The sequence below is a fragment of the Scyliorhinus torazame genome, chromosome 9 (genome assembly GCF_047496885.1).
Source record: "Scyliorhinus torazame isolate Kashiwa2021f chromosome 9, sScyTor2.1, whole genome shotgun sequence".
NCBI lineage: Eukaryota > Metazoa > Chordata > Chondrichthyes > Carcharhiniformes > Scyliorhinidae > Scyliorhinus > Scyliorhinus torazame.
In genome coordinates, this window is record NC_092715.1 from 101,919,598 (window position 1) to 101,945,597 (window position 26,000).

General features: G+C 47.0%; 1 protein-coding gene across 1 annotated transcript in view; it reads right to left on the reverse strand.

Annotated features, from left to right (window-relative positions):
• The window catches only part of erap1b (endoplasmic reticulum aminopeptidase 1b), a 135,835-nt gene extending 118,178 nt beyond the window's left edge, over window positions 1-17,657 (reverse strand). The window contains exons 1-3 of the mRNA XM_072516342.1: window positions 17,562-17,657; window positions 8,753-9,454; window positions 753-891 (exon numbers count right to left, since the gene is read on the reverse strand). Of these exons, the coding sequence (XP_072372443.1) occupies window positions 753-891; window positions 8,753-9,279 (666 nt within the window). The 5' untranslated portion in view covers window positions 9,280-9,454; window positions 17,562-17,657. The remainder of the gene's footprint in view (window positions 1-752; window positions 892-8,752; window positions 9,455-17,561) is intronic.
• Between the last annotated feature and the right edge of the window lie 8,343 nt (window positions 17,658-26,000).

Genomic DNA, 26,000 nt, shown 5'->3' on the forward strand with positions numbered 1-26,000 from the left:
TTCACTGGGTAGATCAGCATAGAAATATTCAAGTGAGACTAACTGCTCACTTGAATATGCAAATCTGCGTCCCCACCTCAATGGGCGGGATCCAGATCGTGACGTCTCGCAAGACGAGGCCGGTTACATCCCCAATCAGGCACTGCGAGGCCGAAAGATTGCACCCAGCATCTTTGATTTCGGTATTGCAATCGTAAACTGCAAACTGACTGACTTATTGTGCTTTCTTTTACAATTGCTTAGAACACTTGCAAAACAAAAAAATGGTTGGATGTAATCACTCCCATCACTTCTGGAAATGCAGTTTTCCTGTTGCTCCTTGGCTGCAGACCTGATTACGACCTGGCGCAATTCAACAATGGCTCCACTGGTTCTCATTGAGGCTGAGATAACTTTGTCACTTGTGGCACTTCCACTGTCTGTGGTAATAACAAATTCCCCTTCTATGGTCATACACTTCCTTCTGCTAATTCCCTTACAAGTTAAGTAAAGTGAGACTCGTTGGTGCACCTACACTTGTGTGTGTAATTTGTGTGAAGCAACATATACATAATGTACTCATAATATCCCCCTGCATTAGTATGAGCTAAACCTTTGATCACTTCCTATATATTTCACTTTTAATTAATAATTCCTCTCATGGTGGTGGGTTCAAACTTCAATGGATTAATTTATAAAAGATAACAGTTCAAAGACATTTATAACTAGAAAGCAAACAAGTGGTGTGAATAAGGAAGCTCAATTTTACATACAATGGGCATGTTGGACACAGCAATATGTCTGGATTCTCTGCGTATTTGGATTGAAAACTTGGCTTTGAAAGCAGGTTCATCAAAGCATGGAAATGCCATGCGTGCGGCAGTGGGCTCAAACTGGGTGGATGCTAATACACTGTATAAAACAGAAAAAAATAAAAGCAGTTAACCTTCTTTAGGACATGTCTGCATAACATAGACAAAATGGTGCTTGGTATCTCAGAACAAAATAGACTGAATTACTCAGAACATGACACAAGTGAACCTTTGTCTGTGACGTCCACCAGAATAGTGATAACCCAAGGTCAGACTGCAACCAACAATCATTGGCTGTTTACGTTATAGAAGGCTAGAAATTAAAGTTTGACGTATTAACAACAAATACTTAACATGTCTAGGTAACATTCCTTTCAAATCTATTTTAATTTAGCCATTAAACAATTTAAAATCAACTAGCTAACATCAGTACTAAAATTGCATGTGAAATAACCAGTCAAGCACTGATTCACTAATATTGCTCACACTTCAATGAAAATATGCAAAAGGTCGTTGAACTCTTTCTCGTGGGTGAAGGCTTTCAAACTGTCTTCAAGCAAGTATGGATAATGGATTAGAAAGAGTTAGGCTTAAATAGGTAAGATTTGAGTGCAATTGGTAATCCACTGAATTAGTGGGGATTGAGAGGAATTTGTGCAAGATGCAAGTCTCTTTATTCTGTTTGAGCTGTTCTGGTTGGAGAATTGAGTCAGTGAGCCTGACCATGTGTATGTTAGAGAAATCAAGCCTTGAAAGGTAAGAAATATGGATTATGTTTTCAGTGGCTGTGGGGAAAAGGTAGGCGTAATATTAGGTCACCATAGGATACTGCAGGGGCATGCTGCCAGAGTGCCAGCAGAAAGATGGCAACAGAAACAAGTAGGGGAAGGAGGCATATACGGAAACGATCTTACACACTGAGCGACCACCTGCCATCGGTACAAGACCAGCCGCCTGAGTGCAGAAGAGACTTCCCTCCAGTGAGATTCGACAGTCCGAGAATTAACTACCTGCAAATATCCGAGTGGCAGTGGCTCCGAAGACTGCACTTCTCCAGGGAGACCATCACTAATCTATGTGCCATGTTGCAGGACAAGCTGAGTGCCATGGGAGTTGGTGACCATCCAATGCCAGTGGCTCTGAAGGTCACCATGGCACACATTTCAGGATCCAGAGAAGATAAGTGGAGGATCTCGCAGTCTGCAGCAGGCATCGAGGCACAAAAGTGGTGACCAATGTCCTTTTCAAGAGAGCTGTGGGGTATGTGCGTTTCCATACCAATCCAGACAGTCAAGCTGCGCTCGTAGGTTCAGTGCCACTGCTGGATTGTGGCTTGTGCAGAGTGCAATCACATGCACACATGCGGCCACCAAGGCTCCCACTGACCAGCCAGAAGTTTTCATGAACAGGTAAACTGAGCAAGGATCAAGCAGGATGCGCCATAACCTCCTGGCTCCACACAGACCCAACCCCTGCCTCTATCCCACCCCCTCCCGTCCTGACCGCTGCCACGCAACCCAACCCGACCTCCACCCCCGCTGAACTGACACCAACCCCTACCCATCCCGACCTGACTCCCACTTGTTGCTCTGTATATCTGGTTATAAATATGGCGGTCAATATGGTCGCCTTCCTTAATCCTAATTTTGTTTAGTTTAGAGTCGCCAGGTATTCTCGATACCGCCACAAGGTTCAAACCCAAATACTGATCAAAGAGCCAATACACCAGTTAGTTAGTTCAAAGTCAATACTATTTATTTACACACACAGTAAGATCTACTCATGCACAACAGTACTACAAACTAAACTATCTCTAACGCTAATGCCTATACTTAACTTCGGGTGCCCACTTAGTCAGAGGAACAATGGCCGTTGTTCGGATCTGAGGCTGTTGGGTTCGAAGATATACAGGAGAACAGCTAAGGTTGTCCGTCTGGTAGCAAGCGTTGACCTTGAACTTACTTGCTTCTGGTGATGCTGGTGGATGGGTCTCTCCGCTTTGAGAGCCAAGTCCAAGAGAGCGAATCTCTCGTGGGGGTTCCTTCTTATACTTGGAGGGGCTTCGCGCGCTTTTAGGCGGGCCTTAAACTTGGTCCCAATTAATTGGGCCGCTTCTCGATCACTGTTATCGATCTTGACAAATAAAGGGGTGGGTGCCCTGATGGCTGGGCGTGTCTTAGGTGGCCGTTGGCCTTGCTTTGTTTGTGCTTTTCAGTTGGGGAACTGGCACAGGGATGTCTGCAATAGTATTGGTTACCTGAGTATCATTCCTTTGTTTCCCGGAGATGGGCCATCAATATTCTAATCGACCCATAGTTTCAATTCCGTCTGGGAGCTGTTTCTCAAATATACATTCAGGCTCTGACCCTGCTTGTTTTCTAGCATTGTCCACAGTTCCCTATATTCTTTGCGAGCGTCCATTTTGTATTCTGAAAGTGGCCATTCCACATGGCTACACACCCAGTCCTGACCCCAACACCACCCCTGGCCCAACACATAATCCGCCAATGTACAGCCACCCCACAACCCCGCAATATCAAGCCCCCACCAACACGGAAACCCCACCCACCTCATCCACTTATCCTCAATCTCCACGACCTCCTCTGTGGGAATTAGAATGGCCAAGAATCGATGCTTACGCTGGTCTTGGTTCCTTTCTTGAGGTTATGGACTGTCTTCTCCTCCAAGCACAAGGATGTACACTGTCTTTCTGCCCACACTGATAAACACTGGTGGTAGCCCAGCCCAGCTCCATGATTGGGTCCGATGAATGCCTCCTGCATGTGGTTACCCTTGTGGTAGCTTACAGTACTCAGAAATGACAGACAGGTGCCTCACACTGAGTTGCAGCCATCCCTTGGACAGTATATGCTACTGCCGGACCCTTTGACCACTGACTGCGTGGTTACTCACTCTCCATCAGACTGACCCTCTCATGTTGCTTTTTACAAGCCCCAAAAATGAAAAAAGCTATGGAGTACATACCTTGGCAGACCTAGTAAAGTCTGATGCGTTTGCAGCACTGTATCCAGGTTCAGGAGTTGAGTTGACTCCACTGTACTCACCTCCTCTACAATCTCCATCTCCGCTTGCTTGGTCAGTCACAAAAACAGAAAATACTGCACTGTCTCAGTCGGTCTGACAGCATCTGTGGAGAGGAAAGGGGGCTAACGTTTTGAGTCTGGATGACTCTTTGTCAAAGCTCAGCTTGTCAGCCTTGACAAAGAGTCACCCAGACTCAAAACTTTAGCCCCTTTTTCTCTCCACCAGTGCAGTCACACCTCCTGAGATTGGCCAGTATTTTCTGGTTTTGTTTCATATTCCAGCATCCGCAGTAATTTGCTTTGATTTGCATTGTCAGTCATGCTGGCCTCCTCCCACCCTGTCTGAAGATGCAAATCTCCTGCCCTACCCTGCAGCCTGGAGGAGAACAAGCACAGGGCCACCCCAGGTCTTCCTTCTGCTATTCTGGCTGTGGGTTTCCTCAAATTTAATCATGTCCCAGGCAGTCCCTGTCACATGCAATACTGGCAGCTCTTTAAATATGGTGCCAGTATTTGCCCCAGTGTCAGCTTAAGCCACCTCCGCACACTCAGCTGTTGGCCCTTGCACCTCCCACTGTTAATTGTCCGGATGTTAACAAATCACAAGTAGCCAGCCGACCCTCACCCAAACGGAAGTGGCTCCCACTTCCAGTCCCAATTTTGGGATCTTTGGCCTAGTCACAATATTCAACCCATTGTTTGCAACTTTGACCAGTACAACCTCAGAGATTTAAGTTAGATTGGATTTTCTCTAACGTGGAGTAGCAAGGCTGAAAACAAACAGGACTGTGAGGAAAAAAACATGTTTCAGGTGTTGGGGAAACAAAGGTAGTTTTATGGGATTTATATTTGTACGGGTAAACATTAGAAGTAAGGTAGAGTTTTGAGTGGTTTTAATTTAATGTTTCTATGCCTAGAAGGGTAAAACATATAGAGAGGACAATAGTGTTTGTATGTGCTGTGGTTGGTTCTGTTCCAACTGTGTTTCTATTGTGCATAGAGAGGGCTATGGTGTGAAGAGTGTCTAAACTAGCAGTGATTGCTTAGCAACTGTGGGCCTTCAATGGTAGAAAAACTTTTCAATTTTAGTTTTAGCTGGATATCTTTCCATTGAAGAAAAACGCCAGGGAGTGAACATCTCTCAACTCTGCCAAGAGAAGATGGACAGGACGGGAGCAGCCAAGAGGAAGACTTCCCAAAGAACCTGTTTCTGTCCAGATAACCATGAAAATGGGACAGAACAAGTGTCCTAAGCCGACTGAAGTTAAGAGAACACAGACCAAGATATTGTTCAGAAGCATTCAAGGAAGAGTAAGCAAAGTATTCTGAGTTAAAGAGACCATTGCAGTGACCTGGGGTGGGATTCTCTGACCCCCCGCCAGGTCGGAGAATCACCAGGGGGCGGCGTGAATCCCGACCCGCTGGCTGCCAAATTTGATGGGCCGAAGTCCCGCTGATTCTATGCTGGTCCCACCGGCGTGAATTGAACCAAGTCCCTTACCGGCAGGACCTGGTGGCGCGCGCCGCTCCGGGGTCCTGAGGGGGGCGCGGGGCGATCTGGCCCCGGGGGGTGCCCCCACGGTGGCCTGGCCCGCGATCGGGGCCCACCGATCCACAGGCGGGCCTGTGTCGTGGGGGCACTCTTTTCCTACGCGCCAACCATCAGCCTCCACCATGGCCGACGAGTAGGTGAACCCCTCCCCCCTGCGCATGTGCGGGGATGACGTCAGCAGCCGGACGGCGGAGTCCCTTCGGCCCCGGCTGGCGTGGCGCCAAAGGCCTTCCATGCCAGCCGGCGGGGCGCCAACCACTCTGGGGCGGGCCTAGCCCCTAAAGGTGCGGACCTAGTCCCTAAAGGAGCGGAGGATTCCTCCGCACCTTCAGGGGCTAGGCCCGACGCCGGAGTGGTTCACGCCACTCCGTCCCACCGGGTTGGGGAGAATCCCACCCCAGATTTAAATTAGGAAAGCAGACTTCAGAGGTGAATCAAAAGTTTGATGCCATTTAATTGAGTCTGGGAATCAAAAATTAAAGCAATTGTGAACAGTTTGTACAACAGTAAAGTCAAAGAAATCCGGAAGGGGTGGTGTAAAACCTGGATACTGGATTCACTGTTAAAAGTGGAGCAGAAGCTTTGTTCCACAGAGTAATTTGGAAAACCTGGACTGGATTTCAGAATGAAAACCACTAATGGAAAGCCTTCGGGCAGCACGGTAGCACACTGTGGCTTCATAGCGCCTGGGTCCGAGGTCGATTCCCCGCTGGGTCACGGTCTGTGTGGAGTCTGCACGTTCTCCCCGTGTCTGAGTGGGTTTCCTCCGGGTGCTCCAGTTTCCTCCCACAGTCCAAAGACGTGCAGGTTAGGTGGATTGACCATGCTAAATTGCCCTTAGTGTCCAAAAAAGGTTCAGCGGGGTTATTGGGTTACGGGGATAGGGTGGAAGTGAGGGCTTAAGTGGTCGGTGCAGACTTGATGGGTTGAATGGCCTTCTTCTGCACTGTATGTTCTGTGTATCTATATATTGTGAAAGAAGATTTTAATGCATGTTTTGGGAGTGGAGTTTGGAGACTCTCCTGTAGCAATCATCTGGGGTGATTCTGAGGAGAAACACACAGATATTAACTTGGGTTCAGAGCAGAGTGTGTATTTGACCACAGCTAATCTGTGTGTTTAAACAGATTTTTTTAACTGAAATCACTGTAGTTCAAGATATGCTGTGTAATCCGTGTTAACTTTAAAACCTGAACTAGGAGCAGGAGTAGGCCATCTGGCCCCTCGAGCCTGCTCCACCATTCAATGAGATCATGGCTGATCTTTTGTGGACTCAGCTCCACTTTCCGGCCCGAACACCATAACCCTTAATCCCTTTCTTCTTCAAAAAACTATCTACCTTTATCTTAAAAACATTTAATGAAGGAGCCTCTACTGCTTCACTGGGCAAGGAATTCCATAGATTCACAACCCTTTGGGTGAAGAAGTTCCTCCTAAACTCAATCCTAAATCTACTTCCCCTTATTTTGAGGCTATGCCCCCTAGTTCTGCTTTCACCCGCCAGTGGAAACAACCTGCCCGCATCTATCCTATCTATTCTCTTCATAATTTTATATGTTTCTATAAGATCCCCCCTCATCCTTCTAAATTCCAACGAGTACAGTGCCAGTCTACTCGTAATCCAACCCCTTCAGCTCTGGGATTAACCTAGTGAATCTCCTCTGCACACCCTCCAGTGCCAATACGTCCTTTCTCAAGTAAGGAGACCAAAACTGAAAACAATACTCCAGGTGTGGCCTCACTAACACCTTATACAATTGCAGCATAACTCCCTAGTCTTAAACTCCATCCCTCTAGCAATGAAGGACAAAATTCCATTTGCCTTCTTAACATGCTCCAATGCAACTACATTTTGAATTATCTTCATTGTTAAGTACTTCAGGATAATTATGAATCGTTTTATTTTGCTCAGACTCTCAATACCTGGTATCTAGATTGATGCTGTACATCATGCGTTCTGCATATTGGGGAAAGGAATGTTAAGTAGTGGGATAGGTTGTTTATATACCTGGTTTCCCAGATTGATGCTGTACATCATGCGTTATGCACATTGCGGAAAGGAATGTTAAGTCGTGGGATAGGTTGTTTAAGAGAACCTTATCCTAATTTTTAGGAATAATTTCCCACCAGTGTTCTTGTGTCACCATTACTTTTAAGAGTGTTTCCCTGCTAAAATGTCATAAACGTTTTCAGTGTTTTAGTGGCTATTTCACTGAAGATGGCCTGCTGAACCCAAAGGAAACTCAACCTCCAAGTCTGAAACTACCTTCACGTCTGAAAGGCACCATTTAGAAGGTTTAGAAAATTTTAAACTAAAAGAGAAATTTATTAAGGTATTGCTAATTTAATTGTTCGGGAACTTAAATGTGTTTCTTTTCTTTGCCAATACAATTTGACTGCAAGGTTCAGTGCATCTTTTGCAAGGACAATATTGGACTGTTTGGACAAGTGCTCAAGAAGAGGTTAAATGCCCAGGTGGAGTGGGGTGTCAAACGGCCTGTTTCCATGCTTTACTTTCTATAGTATGTAAAACAACCTAAACCAATTTTGTCAGTATTCATATGAACAACATCAAGGGGGTTACTTAAATAGGAAATAAAATTAGAGATTACTGGAAATACAAGGCAAATTGGTCAGCCCCTAAAACAATTTAGCTTCTACGGTCCTTTGACTGACTGGCTTTTTTAATAAATTTAGTGTACCCAATTTTTGTTTTTCAATTAAAGGGCAATTTAGTGTGGCCAATCCACCTAACCTGCACGTAGAATCATAGAATTTATAGCGCAGAAGAAGGCCATTTGGCCCATCGAGTTTGCACAGGCCCTTGGAAAGAGCACCCCACATAAGCCCACACCTCCACCCCGTCCCTACACCTCCATCCTATCCCCGTAACCCCACCTAAGGGCAATTTAGCATAGACAATCCACCTAACCTGCACATCTTTGGACTGTGGGAGGAAACCGGAGCACCCGGAGGAAACCCACATAGACACGGGGAGAAAGTGCAGACTCTGCACAGACAGTGACCCAAGCCGGTAATTGAACCTGGAACCCTGGAGCTGTTAAGCAACTGTGCTAACCACTGTGTTACCGTGCTGCCCATCTTTGGGTTGTGGGGGTGAAACCCACACAGAGGGAGAATGTGCAAACTCCACACGGACAGTGACCCGGGGCCACGATCGAACCCAAATCCTCAGTGCCATAGGCAGTAGTGCTAACCACTGCGCCACCATACCGCCCTAACTCAACCTGAAATGTGAACCGTATTTTTTTCAAATGCTAAAGCATCTGGTATGGCATTTTCTATTTTATTTCATATTTTCAAAGCGTTTTTTTTCTTTTTCTTTGGACAATAATGTGTTTTACCTTAATTGACCATCTTGTGTTTTATAACTGCTCTTGTAAAAGCCATGGAAGCTTTCTGAGAGATTGGCAATGTAGTCAATATGAATCAAGTGTGTGGCTCCAGAAGACAGGGGTTCACCAGCCTGAAGCGCAATTTGCTCAAATGGTGGGTATTCTAAAATATGCAAGTCGCTTTCTGATCCAATTGTTCCATTCTCTTTCACTGGTACAATGTATGCTTTAATGATTTCCAGGTTTTTGCTGTGCAGAATGATGGAGTTTGTATCTGATTTAACAAAAACTTCAATTCTCACCGATGCAGAAAATTTCAACGTGGTCAAGTTTGGGTGTATAAGCAGGTCATAATGCACTGGAACAATGCTTTCAGGCAATCTCATCTTGTTCCAGGGATATGTCTGTCCGTCTGAAGTGAGTGGGAAATCTGGTGCCTCTTCACTCGTCTGGTTATATTTTAAGGTGCCTGCTATTGAAAGGGTGATGAAAGTTGCAAGAAGTCCAATTAATTTGAAACAGCTAATGGTTGCCATCTGGAAATTAGTTGCTGTGGTGTCGTCACCTTTAGTGAATTTTAAGGAACTTTTCAGTTTTTCTGTTTTGTTCAGAATAGTTTCAGTTCTAAGTCAAATTGTTCCTCCTTTGATGTCTTTTCAGTTACTTGCTTTTTACAAATGAAGCATCAAGCATACTGAAAACAACAATGTCCTGTATGAAGAAAAAAAAGCATACATAAATTAGCAACTGTACTTAATACCTATCTACAGTGAACATCTTATGAACATTGTTGATAGCATACCAATAAGAACATAGGAACAGGAACAGCCCCTCGAGCCTGTTCGAATATTCAGGGATATCATGGTTGATGTGAATGCCTGGCCATGAAAAAGTAACTCCTACAGACATATGTCAGAATCACAATGTGTGATTAACCTGCACTTACTGCTTCTGATGCAGGCAGCAAACAAATTTGCGTCGCCTACTAATCTAAATGGTTGTAAGATACAGCCCAGTGCTCAGCGTGCTGCTGAATGACTGCGCATCTGAACAGGGAGTGAAAAATCCTGAGAGACTAGTTTGAATTATTTAAAGTCAGCCTGTATCTCTTAAAGGGGAGGTGTGTTGTGACTGAAACAGATGCTGGAAGTTATTGTAAAGTAATTTTCACCTGGAAAAGACAAAAAATGGTGCAACATTGTATAGAGCGGGCTCCAAGATTTTCTGACGCAGCACTGGAGGTCTTGGTGCAGGAGGTGGAGTGGAGGAGAGATATGATCCATGCACTTCGAATAAATTCTGCAAAGGCAGTGTGATCAGATACCTGTGGCAGTTGGTGCCTAGAGCACAGCCCTACTGTCCTGGATACGGTGGCACAGGAATTTTAACGACTTCACGTGAGTTGAATGAATGTGTTGTCAAATGCCGTACCCCAACAATTACACCACTGGCCACACACTCAGTGCACCACATCTGCATCACTCATCTGCCAACAACTTCTATCAATTAGAACTTATTCAGAGGACACAATTTAACGGGAAACGTTCCAAGAGTCATTTCGGGCACAGCGTCCTGCGTGTTTCCCGTCGGCTGAGCTGGCGAGATCTTGGCCTGTACTTGACAGCACAAAGTGCCGAAAATTAGCCGCAATGAACTTCATACTGGTACTGCCTGTCCCACATGCTGATTCACTAGGCCCGGTAGCTCCCTGCTAACAAGGGGGAGCTGCTTTTAAATGCACCCCCCAGCCAGTACATAGCTATGGTACCATGAAGACCTGCCCCACGCTTTGGGAATGCTGACCTGGCCAGGCCTCTGGACACCATAGAGACAAGATGGGACACCCTGTTCCCCCGAGGGGGTGAGAGGGCCAGCTGCAAGGCAAAGCTGACACTGCCCCCCCCCTCACCGGTTGCCTCATTCACCCTGCGCCACTCACCCTCCCCCCAGCGAACCACAGCCCCCGCCCCAGGAGGATCCGTCCTCCCATTGGTTCCACTCAGGGGTGACGAAGACAAGGACAACACGCTCCCGGATTACCAAGTCTGCGCACACATCACCACCAGGACTGAGGCAATCGCAGTGGAGGGTCAAGGCCCCCGACAGACAGAACTTGTAATTCTTTTTTTCCACCACCCCGCAGGACTCTATTTTTTAAACAGGGGGTGAATGTGGTAGTCACCACGAGCAGTATTATATGTATTACGGTAAGACACGTATAATAGAGGTACATGGGCAAATCCCTGCCTGCTGGCTCCGCCCAGTAGGCGGCGTATAAATGTGTGTGCTCGCTGGTGCTGTAGCCATTCTGGTGGCAGCTCGAGGAAGCACAACATCTTTGCTCAATAAAGCCTTGATTATTCCACTACTCTCGTCTTTGTGGTAATTGATAGTGCATCAACATGGAAATGGCTGAATGTGCCCAGAGTCTGACAGGATATGGAAATGGCTGAATGTGCCCAGAGACTGGAAGGACATGGAAGTGGCTCAATGTAGTGCCCAGAGTCTGGAAGGACATGAAAGTGGCTGAATGTGCCCAGAGTCTGACAGGACATGAAAGTGGCTGAATGTGCCCAGAGTCTGACAGGATATGAAAGTGGCTGAATGTGCCCAGAATCTGACAGGACATTGTGGTAGTCACCACTGATGTATTATACTGTATATATATGGGTTTTATGGTAAGTCCCCTGTACTACAGGCACGGGGGTAGATCCCTGCCTGCTGGCTCCGCCCAGTAGGTGGAGTATAAATATGTGTGCTCTCAGTAAAGCAGCCATTTCATCAGCTGCTGTAGGAGGCCACACATCTCTGTGTAATAAAGCCTCGATTAAATTCTACTCTCGTCTCGTCGTAATTGATAGTGCATCAATTTATTACACAGAGATTTTTCAGAGATGGATCTCCGCATCAAGCCGGATCGCCTGCAGCTGCATCCTCAAGCAGACAACGCCAAAAAAGACTTCGAACATTAGCTAGCCTGTTTTGAAGCTTACATCGGGTCTGCGCCAGACCCAATCCCAGAAACACAGAAGCTCCAGATTCTGTACACGCGGCTGAGCTCCAACGTTTTTCCCCTCGTCCAGCATGCGCCGACCTACACAGAGGCCTTGGCGCTACTGAAGGAAAATTACGCTCAGCGGACCAACAGAATCTACGCCAGGCATCTCCTATCCACGCGGCGCCAACTTTCCGGTGAGTCTGTGGAAGATTTCTGGCGTGCCCTGCTCGCCCTAGTGAGAGACTGTGACTGCCAGGCCGTTTCGGCCACTGACCACTCAAACCTACTGATGAGAGACGTGTTTGTTGCGGGCATAGGGTTTGACTACATTCGCCAGCACCTCTTAGAAGGGGCCACGCTTAACCTCGCGCCGACCAATAAACTAGCGCTCTCGCTTACGGTCGCATCACGCCACATTCAGACCTATGCCCCCGACCCCGTGGCCCACCCTCCCTGTGCATCGTGGACCCCGCCGACAGCCACCCCATCATGGACCCCATCAGCGACAGCCCCCAGCCAATCCCACGCCTGCGCCCTGCGGCAGCCAACCAACCCCGGGGGACCCAAATGCTACTTCTGTGGACAGTCAAAACATCCCCGGCAGCGCTGCCCGGCGCGGAGCACCCTCTGCAAGGCCTGTGGCAAGAAGGGACATTTCGCTGTACTGTGCCAGGCCCGCTCAATCAGCGCTATTATCACGGCACCCGCCACGTGCGGCCAGTGGGCGCTGCCATCTTCCCCTCCTCGGACCACGTGCGGCCCGTGGGCGCCGCCATCTTGCTCTACTCACAACACGTGTGGCCCGTGGGCGCCACCATCTTGTCTCCCCCAGGACACGTGCGGCCTGTGGGCGCCGCCATCTTACCCGCCTCAGGACCCCTGCCCGTCAGGCACCTCATCAGGCCGCTCGTCGCCTGCAACCGCCGACGACCAGCCGCGTCTCGCCTCGGTCACGACTGACCAGTCTCAACCGCACAACCTCCCTACCACTTCGACAAAGGTGAAGGTCGACGGGCACGAGATCTCCTGCCTTCTGGACTCTGGGAGCACTGAGAGCTTCATCCACCCCGATACGGTAAGGCGTTGCTCCCCGCTAACCAGAGAATCTCCCTAGCCTCCGGATCCCACTCCGTGGCGATCCGTGGGTACTGCATTGCCACACTTCCGCCTCTACGTCCTCCCCAACCTCTGCGCTGCCTTGCTACTCGGCCTGGACATCCAGTGCAACCTCCAGAGCATAACCCTGAAATTTGGTGGGCCCTTACCACCCCTTACCGTTTGTGGCCTCGCGACCCTTAAGGTCGACCTACCTTCCCTTTTTGGAAACCTAACCCCGGATTGCAAACCCGTCACCACCAGGAGCAGACAGTACAGCGCCCAGGACAGGACCTTCATCAGGTCTGAGGTCCAGCGGCTGCTGCGGGAAGGTATCGAGGCCAGCAACAGCCCCTGGAGAGCCCAAGTGGTAGTGGTAAAAATTGGGGAGAAAAACAGGATGGTCGTTGACTACAATCAGACATTCAATCGCTATACGCAGCTTGACGCATACCCCCTCCCACGCATATCTGATATGGTCAATCAGATTGCACAGTACTGGGTCTTCTCGACAGTGGACCTGAAATCTGCCTACCATCAGCTCCCCATTCGCAAGGCGGACCACCCAAACACTGCGTTCGAAGCAGACGGCCGCCTTTACCACTTTCTTAGGGTTCCCTTCGGCGTCACCAACGGGGTCTCGGTCTTCCAATGGGAGATGGACCGAATGGTTGACCGGTACGGACTGCGGGCCACCTTCCCGTACCTGGACAACGTCACCATCTGTGGCCATGACCAGCAGGGCCACGACGCTAACCTTTCCAAATTTCTCCACACCGCCACTCTCCTCAACCTCACGTATAACAAGGAGAAGTGCGTGTTCACACAAACTGATTAGCAATCCTCGGCTATGTGGTCCAGAATGGAGTTCTGGGGCCTGACCCCGATCGCATGCGCCCCCTCATGGAACTCCCCCTCCCCCACTGCCCCAAGGCCCTCAAATGATGCCTGGAGTTCTTTTCATATTACGCCCAGTGGGTCCCAAAATATGTGGACAAGGCCCGTCCACTCATTCAATCCACCGTTTTCCCACTGATGGCCGAGGCTCACCAGACCTTTGACCGTATCAAGGCCGACATCGCTAAGGCCGCGATGCACGCGGTCGACGAGACGCTCCCCTTCCAAGTCAAGAGCGATGCATCAGATGTCGCTCTGGCCGGCACCCTCAACCAAGCAGGCAGGCCCGTGGTATTCTTTTCCCGCACCCTCCATGCCTCCGAAATTCGGCACTCTTCCGTCGAAAAGTAAGCCCAAGCCATTGTTGAAGGCGTGCGGCATTGGAGGCATTACCTGGCCGGCAGGAGATTCACTCTCCTCACTGACCAACGGTCAGTTGCTTTCATGTTTAATAACACACAGCGGGGCATGATCAAAAACGATAAAATCTTGAGGTGGAGGATCGAGCTCTCCACCTACAACTATGAGATTTTGTATCGCCCCGGTAAGTTCAACGAGTCCCCCGATGCCCTATCCCAAAGCACATGGACCACCGCACAAGTGGACCAACTTCAGACCCTGCACAACAATCTCTGTCACCCAGGAGTCACCCGTGTTTACCACTTCATTAAGGTCCGCAATCTGCCCTACTCCATCAAGGAAGGCAGGGCTATCACCAGAGACTGCCAGGTCTGCACGGAGTGTAAACTGCACTTCTACCGGCCAGACCATGCGTGCCTGGTGAAGGCCTCCCGCCCCTTTGAGCGCCTCAGCGGGAACTTCAAAGGGCCCCTCCCCTCCACCGACCACAACACGTACCTCCTCAGTGTGGTAGACGAATATTCCCGATTCCCCTTTGCCGTCCCATGCCCCGACATGACGTCTGCCACCACCATCAAAGCCCTCAACACCATCTTCGCTCTGTTCGGTTTCCCGGCCTACGTCCACAGCGACCGGAGATTCTCATTTAGGAGCGAGGAGCTGCGCCAGTTCCTGCTCAACAGGGGCGTTGTCTCGAGCAGGACGACCAGCTGCAACCCCAGGGGAAACGGAGCGGGAAAATGGGACGGTCTGGAGGGCCGTCCAGCTGGCCCTGCGGTCCAGAAATCTCCCGGTCTCCCGCTGGCAGGAAGTCCTCCCTGCGCACTTCACTCCATTCGGTCGCTCCTGTGCACCGCGACTAACGAAACCCCCCATGAACGTCTCTTTGCCTTCCCCAGGAACTCCACCTCCGGGGTTTCGCTCCCAACGTGGCTGGCAGCTCCAGGACCCATTCTCCTCCGTAGACACGTGCGACTCCACAAGGCGGACCCGTTGGTTGAGAGGGTACAGCTACTCCACACCAACCCGCAGTACGCTTACGTAGTGTACCCCGACGGCCACCAAGGCAATCTCCCTCAGGGACCTGGCACCAGCTGGGTTCCCCCCCCCCTCCCCCGGCGCATCCCACCACCGCCTCCGCTCCAGGACAATCCGTCCTCTCCTTGCCCCCACCCAGGATGAAGAGGATTTCGACATGCTCCCGGAGTCACCGAAGACCAAGCCAACGCCAGAGTCGCCACCAGCACTGCGGCGCTCTCGACGACAGATCAAGGCACCAGACCGCCTAAATTTGTAATATTCTCTTGTGATTTTTAAAAGCAACTTGTCTGTATATAGTTCTCCACCACCCCCACTGGACTCATTTTTAACAGGGGTGAATGTGGTAGTCACCACTGATGTATTATACTGTATATATATGGGTTTTACGGTAAGGCCCCTGTACTGCAGGTACGGGGGTAGATCCCTGCCTGCTGGCTCCGCCCAGTAGGCGGAGTATAAATATGTGTGCTCTCAGTACAGCAGCCATTTCGTCAGCTGCTGTAGGAGGCCACACATCTCTGTGTAATAAAGCCTCGATTACATTCTACTCTCTTCTGGTCGTAATTGATAGTGCATCAGACATGAAAGTGGCTGTATGTGCCCGAATCTGACAGGACATAGAAATGGCTGAATGTGCCCCGAGTCTAGAAGGACATGGAAGTGGTTGAATGTGCCATGAGTCTGACAGGACATGGAAATGGCTGAATGTTCACTGAGTCTGGAAGGACATGGAAGTGACTGAATGTGCCCAGAATCTGACAGGACATGGAAATGGCTGCATGTGCCTCGAGTCTGGAAGTGCATGGAAGTAGCTGAATGTGCCCAGAATCTGACAGGACATGGAAATGGCTGCATGTGCCTCGAGTCTGGAAGTACATGGAAGTAGCTGAATGTGCCCAGAATCTGACAGGACATGGAAATGGCTGCATGTGCACTGAGTCTGGAAGTACATGGAAGTGGCCGAATGTGCCCAGAGTCTGACAGGACATGGAAATGGCTGCATGTGCACTGAGTCTGGAAGTACATGGAAGTGGCCGAATGTGCCCAGAATCTGACAGGACATGGCTGCATGTGCACTGAGTCAGGCATGACATGGAAATGGCTGCATGTGCCCAGAGTCTGACAGGACATGGAAATGGCTGCATGTGCACTGAGTCAGACATGACATGGAAATGGCTGCATGTGCCCAGAGTCTGACATGACATGGAAATGGCTGCATGTGCCCAGAGTCGGACATGACATGGAAATGGCTGCATGTGCACTGAGTCGGACATGACATGGAAATGGCTGCATGTGCCCAGAGTCTGACAGGACATGGAAATGGCTGCATGTGCACTGAGTCAGACATGACATGGAAATGGCTGCATGTGCCCAGAGTCTGACATGACATGGAAATGGCTGCATGTGCCCAGAGTCGGACATGACATGGAAATGGCTGCATGTGCACTGAGTCGGACATGACATGGAAATGGCTGCATGTGCCCAGAGTCTGACAGGACATGGAAATGGCTGCATGTGCCCAGAGTCGGACATGACATGGAAATGGCTGCATGTGCACTGAGTCGGACATGACATGGAAATGGCTGCATGTGCCCAGAGTCTGACAGGACATGGAAATGGCTGCATGTGCACTGAGTCAGACATGACATGGAAATGGCTGCATGTGCCCAGAGTCTGACATGACATGGAAATGGCTGCATGTGCCCAGAGTCGGACATGACATGGAAATGGCTGCATGTGCCCAGAGTCGGACATGACATGGAAATGGCTGCATGTGCCCAGAGTCTGACAGGACATGGAAATGGCTGCATGTGCACTGAGTCAGACATGACATGGAAATGGCTGCATGTGCCCAGAGTCTGACATGACATGGAAATGGCTGCATGTGCCCAGAGTCGGACATGACATGGAAATGGCTGCATGTGCACTGAGTCGGACATGACATGGAAATGGCTGCATGTGCCCAGAGTCTGACAGGACATGGAAATGGCTGCATGTGCACGGAGTCTGGAAGTACATGGAAGTGGCTGAATGTGCCCAGAGTCGGACATGAGTGGAGAAGCAGCCATGTTTCCCACGTTACAGTACTTCCGGGTTTTATTACAAATTATCCGGCGACAGGAAAAGATCGTGATGATGAAGTGCTGCATCTCGTTTGACCGAGTGGACAACAATTTAGTGGGGAAATCGGTCACGTTACGGGATAATCGTCACCGGCGTTTCACAGTTCAACTGAGCGGCAGCCGCGAGTCCAGAGAAGCTGCAGCCCAGAGTGGGGGCGGCGGCGAGCGGGCTGCACAGGAGGCGAGATACTTACAGCACCTCCCCTCCCCACCCCGGTCGTTTACAATGCGGGGCCAGAAATCCAACATACATTTCCTTTGAACGCGCTGCCTTCAATCTAATTGTATTTTCTCGAAACTTTACCTTCAGAAATAAAGCAGCATTTTCGGGCAGCGCAAGACTCTGTGAGCGGCCTCCTCTGAGCACCCATCAGAAGTGAAAGTGAAAATAGAATCATGATAAACCTACCCTTTGGAGTGCGCGGTAGATGGCTGCACCTTGTGATTTATATCATTTTTTAAAATAGAGATTTTACAAATTATATAAACCATTTTGGAAACTAGGCTGTCCCCAAGTGGTGATAATGCTGGATGTGACCTTCAATGTAAAGGTCAGTCAGCCCAAATGTTTCAGGAAAGTTAAATCATCAAGATCTTGACTTTCCTTCAAAGGGAACATCCACAGGTTTGATCTGCCCTTATTTTGCTGGTATATATTTACACCGAAGTGTCCTCGAAATCTTATTTGAATATACTCAACTTAAAGCATAAAAATCTGTTACGCTAGTATAATGACTGTTACTGGACTGGTCATTCAGGGACCTGGACTAATGACCCGGAGACAGATATGCTAAACTCAGTTATCCCAGGAGACAATTTCAGTTTAATTAAGTCCCTTGTGATCCTGCAAGAGGATTCTAAAGTGATTTTTCAAGCCCACAGGTAAGATTGAAATGGCATCATCTTTCTGACCTGCTGTGGTTGGTGCCTGAGCAACAACAGTTGGCACACCACAGTGCTGATTAGACAGAGGTAAGGGTGCCAGCAGAGACCAAGAGAGTGAGCCTGAAACTAAAAAAGAGAGGCCCAAGAGAAAAGGACTTGCATTATATGGCACATCTCATGACCATTGGCTGTCTCAAAGCACCCTTCAGCCAATTAAGTACTTTTGAAGTGTGGAAAAATTCATTAAAACTGCCTCCAAGGCTGTGCACCTAACTTACTTCAGTATCTCTGGAAGTAAAGCAATATCCTCTCCAAGTGATTCACTATCTTGTCATACACAAGTTTCTTAATGTACTGATTAGCAGACTAATCACGCAACATTTAAATATCTGTTTTTGCAAATTAGATTTTGTGACGATGTTACTACGGCATCATCTTGCTTGCTACAGCCTCTTTAAAATAAGCTTCCAACACAACTATTGTTGAAATATTTATTTAATAAACCAATCCCCCTCGCCTCTCTAATTGTCCTTTGAGCAAACAACAAATACCTTATTAAAGCATTGCAAAATACTAATCGTGATTTATCTGGTTCTTGTCTTGATATATATTCTCCTCTCTTTGTCTTGGCCTGAGGTAATGGCTTCTCCCAGAAACTATAGTCCAGGTTCAGTTGCTCATTTTGGGGAGAGAGAAAATTAATCTTTGTGGGAGTTTTGGCTAAACAGCATGAGGCTCAGTTAATATTGTGCAGCTGCACCTATTTTGAAAAGTAGAATTCATTAAGAAGGGGGAATGAACCATTTGAGTCATGAGTACATAGGACTTAGAAACTGGAGTAGACCATTTGGCTCTTGGTGAGCCTGTTCTGCCATTCAATAAGATAGTGATTGATCTGTTTGTGGTTTTGGCTCCGTTTTCTTGTCTGCCCACGCCCCCCATTCCCTTGTCTCAAAACTCTGTCAAACTCAGCCTTGAATAAACTGAAAGACACAAGCTTCCCGCACATTCTGTAGAAGACAATGTCACAGACCAATAACTCTCAGAAAAAAAATCTCATCTCGGTCTTAAAAGGTAGACCTCTTATTCTTAAACTATACAACCTTCCTTATTTCAGATGCAACTTTTGGGACTTAAATCTGCTCATACACCAAACATTTTGAAGTGCAAAAGTTGGTGATCTCATTTGTGCAATGAGTGTGTGCCATTGATCTTTGGAACTTGGGCTTCAGTACAGCCTAAATACGCTGTTGGAGTTCCTGGGGCCTAGGATCATAGAATCTCTCTGGTGCAAAAGGAGGCCACTCGGTCCATCAAGTCCACCTTGCCCTATCCCCTAATGCATATCCCTGGGCATTAAGAGGCAATTTATCATGGTCAATCCACCGAACCCACACATCTTTGGACTGTGGGAGGAAACTGGAACACTCAGAGAAGACCCAAGCAGACGCTGGGAGAACGTACAAACTTAACATACACAGTCACCCGAGGTTGGAATTGAATTGGGTCCCTGGTGCTGTGAGGCAACAGTGCCAACCACTGTGCCACCCCCATAGTGGGATTGGACGCTCATCACAAGATTGGTATTAGTTGCTAATTTAAATCAATTGACACGTGTGAGAAATGGTGAGGAGCAAGGCAGGAGATAAAAGATAGAATTTTTAATAAAATAATTATTTTATTTTCAGAAGAGTTTCTGAAAAGAGCTCTGACCTGTTCGCAATTAAGGCACTAATGAGATTTTTAACCAGTTGTCAATCAGTTTGGTTATGAGAGGGTGGGATTGTCATATCTGGAGACGAGTTTGTATTCCACCTTGGCAGCTAAGGAATTTAGATTTAGTTAAATACATTAATTGAACATTATAATCAGTACACTCAAATCTAGAATAAAATTCTAGTATCAGTAATGGTAGCCAGTAAAGTTTACTGATGCCCTTTAGTTGATTGATATTGCTGAAAAAAATAGATTTTATTTTGTCAAAGTTTTTTGTCAGGAAAATTCACAAAAATAACAATGTCAGTGGAAACAACAAATCATGCAGCATACATAGGGAACAAAATCTGGGCCCTAATTCTCCGGCCGTTGGCATTCTATCCCTGGGTTTCCCAGCAGTGTGGGGTGGCTTCAATGCAAAATCCCATTGACAAGTGGTGGTAGAGAATCCCGCCAAAAGTGAACAGCGCACCACCGTGATACAGGCGGCTGGGGGAATGGGGAATCCCGCCCCGGCTCTCCTTACCCAGTCTGGGCTATATGTGACTCCAGACACATAGCAGCACGGCTGATTCTTAATTGTCCTCTGAAATGACCTCCCAAGCCATTCAATTGTATTTAAGAAGCTGGCTTCTTCAAGGATAATTAGGGATGGGAAATAATGGCTGGACTTACCAAAAGATGAGTTGGGGCATCACCAGTGTAGGTATGTCAGTTAAGATGGAAGTGTCAGATGAACTCTGTACCCACCTACGAGTATCCTCGTGCCAGAATATGCATCAGAGGTGCACCCACCTCCACTACTACCATGAAGAATCTCTTTAGAAACTTGCCATTACAGAAGCCCGAATGGAATGGTACCACAGGCTCTGAACAGGTCACATTTTATACTAACAGCACTTCCAGTGGCTGTAAAACTGACAAACACACTGAACTTGTGTGTCAGCATTATTTAAGCATTTCATTAAAAATGTTCAATCAGCTGTACACAGATATGTGCAGTAGATCACAGATGCATTGTTTACTCAAACCAACTGTTTATGTCCTTCCCTAATCCCCCTCTGTAACTAATGGGCACGGCAAGGTATAGTGGTTGAATTGCACAGACAGTAATATTATGATTTAAAATTATAATTCTTTTAATTCTTTAACATTTCCATTTAGATTATCATGTAGTAGTGCCTCCTTAATTTTATTGAGCTTTTTCCTTTAGTGAGTCAGGGACAACTCAATATCACATTTTTTGATTTAGTAAAGATTGTCAGGAGAGATATCAAATCTTTAACTGAGAATCATAAACGTCCAGAGGGTTATGGATTTCGCTGATCTCCCGAGTCAGTTCACATGCACACTTAGGCTGCCACCCTGGATCCAAGCCAATCAATTTATTTCCACTTTTGCTCTTTTTAATTACTTTTTTCCTTACCTCTCCCAAACGGTCTTCTATCATCATGCCTCCTTTCATTTCTCCTGTCAGGCATCTTTCACAGTTCCCTTCAGGGCTACTTCACAGAATTGTTACGGCACAAAAGGAGGCCATTTGGCCCATCGTGCCTGCACCGGCTCTCTGAATGAACAACTCACCTAGTTCCATTCTCCCCGTAACCCTGCACATTCTTTCTTATTAGATAGCAGTCTAATTCCCTTTTGAATGCTTCAATAAAACATGCCTCCACCACACTCTTAGGCAGTGCAATCCAGATCCTAACCACTCGCTGCGTTAAAAACTTCCTCCTTGTATCCCGATTGCTTCTTTTATTAATGACTTTAAATCTCTGACATCTTATTCTCAATCCTTTCAGTAGCGGGAACAGATTTTCCTCATCATGTCCAAACCCCTGATGATTTTGAATACCGCTATTAAATCTACTTTCAACCTTCTTTTCTCTAATGAAAACAGTCCTAACTTCTCTATCTTCATAACTGAAATTCCTCATCCTAGAACCATTCTCATGAATCTTTTCTGGATCTTCTCTAATGCCTTCACATTCTTCCAAAAGTGTGGTCCCAGAACTGAATGCAATAACTGGACGCAATACTCCAGCTGAGGCCAAACTAGTGACTTATTCAAAATTACCTCCTTGCTCTTCTTCTCTTTTCCCCATTAATATTGCAAAGGATATTGTATGCTATATTAATTGATCTTAATTGGGGCAAAAATACAAAGGAAGGGCCCATACCAATTTTAAACTGGTAATCGACGGGTCAGGCTACAGGGCTGTCCACACGTGGTACAGTAAGTTATGGAGGCAGTCAGGGCAGAGAACAAAAGATGATCATAACTCACATGCAAGAGTTGGAAAGACATTGGAAAGAGCACCCTACCCAAGGTCCACACCTCCACCCTATCCCCATAGCCCAGTAACCCCACCTAACACTAAGGGCAATTTTGGACACTATGGGCAATTTTGCATGACCAATCCACTTAGCCCACACATCTTTGGACTGTGGGAGGAAACCAGAGCACCCGAAGGAAACCCACGCACACACGGGGAGAATGTGCAGACTCCGCACAGACAGTGACCCAAGCCGGGAATCGAACCTGGGACCCTGGTGTGAAGCAATTGTGCTCTCCACAATGCTATCGTGCTGCCGCTAAGTTAAAGCTGTTATAAACTGGTAATACACCTTGGATGAACTAGACCACTAAATTAAAAGGACTCAGAACTGAAAGTTATATTCAGAGGGATTCCATTATTATATTCAAGCCCAGTAAGAAGTCTTACAACACCAGGTTAAAGTCCAACAGGTTTGTTTTGAATCATTAGCTTTCAGAGCAGAGCTCCTTCCTCAGGTGAATCAAACCAACAAATTTCAAAAGAGATTAAGGTCCCTGGATTCTTAAGTACAATTGGTAGCAAAACATTTAATTTTTTAAGAAGCCTAGTTCAGCCAGAGATCCCCAGAGGTAAGACATATCAAGGACTGTTGAAAATATTAGAAAATCATTCTTCACCAAAGCCCTTGATTATTGCGGAGAGTTTAGTTTTCATCAAAGGAATCAGAAGGTGAAAATGTTGTGCAGTTTGTTGCAACCCTCAAGTGACTTGTAGGGTTTTGTGAATTTAGCGATTCATTATATGACACAATTAGAGGCCATTCTGTGTATGGTTTGAAAAATGAGGCCATTCAAGGAAGGTTATTGATGGACATAATCTAAGTCTGACGACTGCATTAGATACTGCTGTTTAATTGAAGCTTGTGGCTAAGAAGGCTTCTTAGCTTGGAACATAGCATAAACTGGTTGCTGGTCAGAATCGATCCAGGAACAGACATGTCATTGCTGTGCACAAATGGGCTAGTCTGTGGTATTGTGGATAGGCTGATGGAGGGGAAAAGACACAAAGGCCAAAAACGGGGACAAGCAAATAAGACCCTGGCCGGAATCAATATTGGCCATCTGCCAGAGCACTCAAGTCAGCACAGAAACTCATTATTGCCATATGGAACTTTGTGATTATCCACTTACAGTAGATATCACATTTACACAAAAGGACAAAAGATCATATTATGAATATATAACTTTGAGACAGTAGTGATCAACTTTGCAGCAGGACGAACAATGAGCAAGGAGGCCATCAGACTCCATAACAGGCTAAAGCTGGTCAAACAAGAGTGGTTCAGAGGACAATGGATCTTGATTGAATCACATTGGCTGAACAGGAGTATCCTGTTTATTTCTATTATTGAGTTTAAGTCTTGATGGGACAATAGAATTCAAGCTAGGTGCGTGTGTGTGTGTACCTATGTCTCAGTGCCAGCAGAACATAGATTAAAGAAGAAACATTGGAACACATCATCAGCAACAAGCTGGGAGCCCCCAAGAAAAATCATTGCAGAAAAGGAACCCTGAGCTCAGAGAAGGAGATATCCACACTGTGTGATCGAAGCTTGGCCAGCCTCCTTCACGAAGTACGGGTGATACCTAGAGCTCAGCTATGAGTCCGAATCATATTCTGTGTGATTGATTTTGAACATTGTAATATGCAAATAAAATAGAGTTACATTGGACAGTGTGGGTTCTCTTGTAACTGTCCAAGTTGATCAAGAAGGGCTTTCTCCGTCAATGATTCACAGGCTGACTGCTGGAGCAAGATCAATGTAAAAATTGTGGCAGAACTGATCACGCAGCAAGAGCGTGATAACTTCTCCAGAGAAGAACATTCAAAGTAAGACATAGAACTCATTCAAAGGAAGAAACAAACCAAATTCAACTAAGAAAATTCATAATGTGGAAGAAAAGAACAACAACCACAATGAAACTAAAACAATTCTTTTCGATGAAGAATTAAAGTGAAACGTGCTATCAGTTCAGGATGAGTCACACCATTTTTGGGTAGTGCCAAAGTTGAATGAGCAAACTGTTTAAAATAGAAGTTGATACAGGGACTGCTGTCTCCCTAATTTCTGAGACCATCTATGAACGGAAACCTAACCACCTGCCCTTAAGACCAGCAGATGTGATCTTGAGGACCTATACTGAAGAGAGAGCACCACTGAGACGTTTCATCATAGTCAGGGTTAAGCTAAGTGGGCAAACCGCAGAGCCCTCACTCCAAAGACCATAAGACATAGGAGCAGAATTAGGCCACTCGGCCCATCGAGTCTGCTCCGCCATTCAATCATGGCTGATATTTGTCTCATCCCCATTCTCCTACCTTTCCCCATAACCCCGGATCCCCTTATTACTCCATGTGGTACAAGGAAGTTTTCCAGCTCTCTTTGTTTGCTCTTGGCTGGAAAGGATTAAACTGAATTGGAGCGCTGTCAACAACTTAGTTGATTCAAAGTCAGACTTACAGACCATATACACTTTGGTAGCAAAAACAAGAAGGCAGACTATTATCTGAATGGCTAGTGAGAAGTGGGTCCCCGTGAGGATATTGGTTCAGAATAGTCCATTATCCTACACAGTCCAGACGACTGACAAACTTGTGTGGAGACACCAATGCGGGTTAGAGTGCCAGTGCCAAATGTAATGGTCTCCATTCTATCCGACTGTGTAATTATTAGTTGATCTACAGAAGAAGAGATTGCATCTGAAGTACCTGCTACTACTACTCTTCCCTCAGAAAAAGAGACTGTAAAGCCTTCCTGCATAGAGACATCTATTAGAGAACTTGTAAATACTAAAGTTGAGAATGACAAAGTCCCAGCCGTGTGCAGGCAACCAGCGAGATAGCGACGCCCACCTGAATGTCTACCTTATTGACTGTGTTATTACAATGTAATAATATGATGCCTGCACTTGTGTATAGATGTAAATGACTTTGCTAATATCTTAGTTATTAATTACATTGGAGAGGGATACATAGAACATACAGTGCAGAAGGAGGCCATTTGGCCCATCGAGTCTGCAACAACCCACTTAAGCCCTCACTTCCACCCTATCCCCATAACCCAATAACCCCTCCTAACCTTTTTGGACACTAAGGGCAATTTTAGCATGGCCAACCCACCTAACCTGTGAGGCCAGGGGTTGGTAAGGCCCACCGATCACTGCTCCTATATCTTCCTATTCTCAATGCTCATTATGCGCAATTGGCGGTGACTCCCCCCCCCCCCCCCCCCCCCCCCCCCCAATCTGGGGTCGTGTCTGAGAGATGGCATGGTGGAAATGATTATGTCTCATGCTTTGATCAATGGAATACTGGTGAGATCCTGGAGAGTGGTCAGTGATCCTGCCTTCTCCTTTGCCTTCACGTGCGACATGGAAGACGTGTTTATCCTGTAATCTACCCTGCGTTTTTTCAAGAATCCTGCTTGTTACCCCCTGTTGATCATATTGTTGACTTTTCGGTTGTCATTTTCCCTGCAGGGGAGTGTGAAATGTGAGCTTGGTGGCCTGTGCTGTTGATTATCCTCATCTTGTTATCCTGTGTTAGTAAGATCATTTTGAGTCAATTATGGGAAGTGTGATTTGTGCACAGTTTTATTCCATTTGGTTATTGTGTTTTATAACCCTTGTGGTTGGGGAAGGGTGTGATTTTTGTCACCTCCTGCCTCATTTATGAAGATGGGTGGAGCTGGGGCAGCGTCAAGGCTGGTCAGATATGGTTGGTGGGGTTAGTTCAGTCCTCACTGAGAATGAGGATCCCCCCCCCCCCCCCCCCACCCCCAAATTAGGTTTTTCTTTTGGATT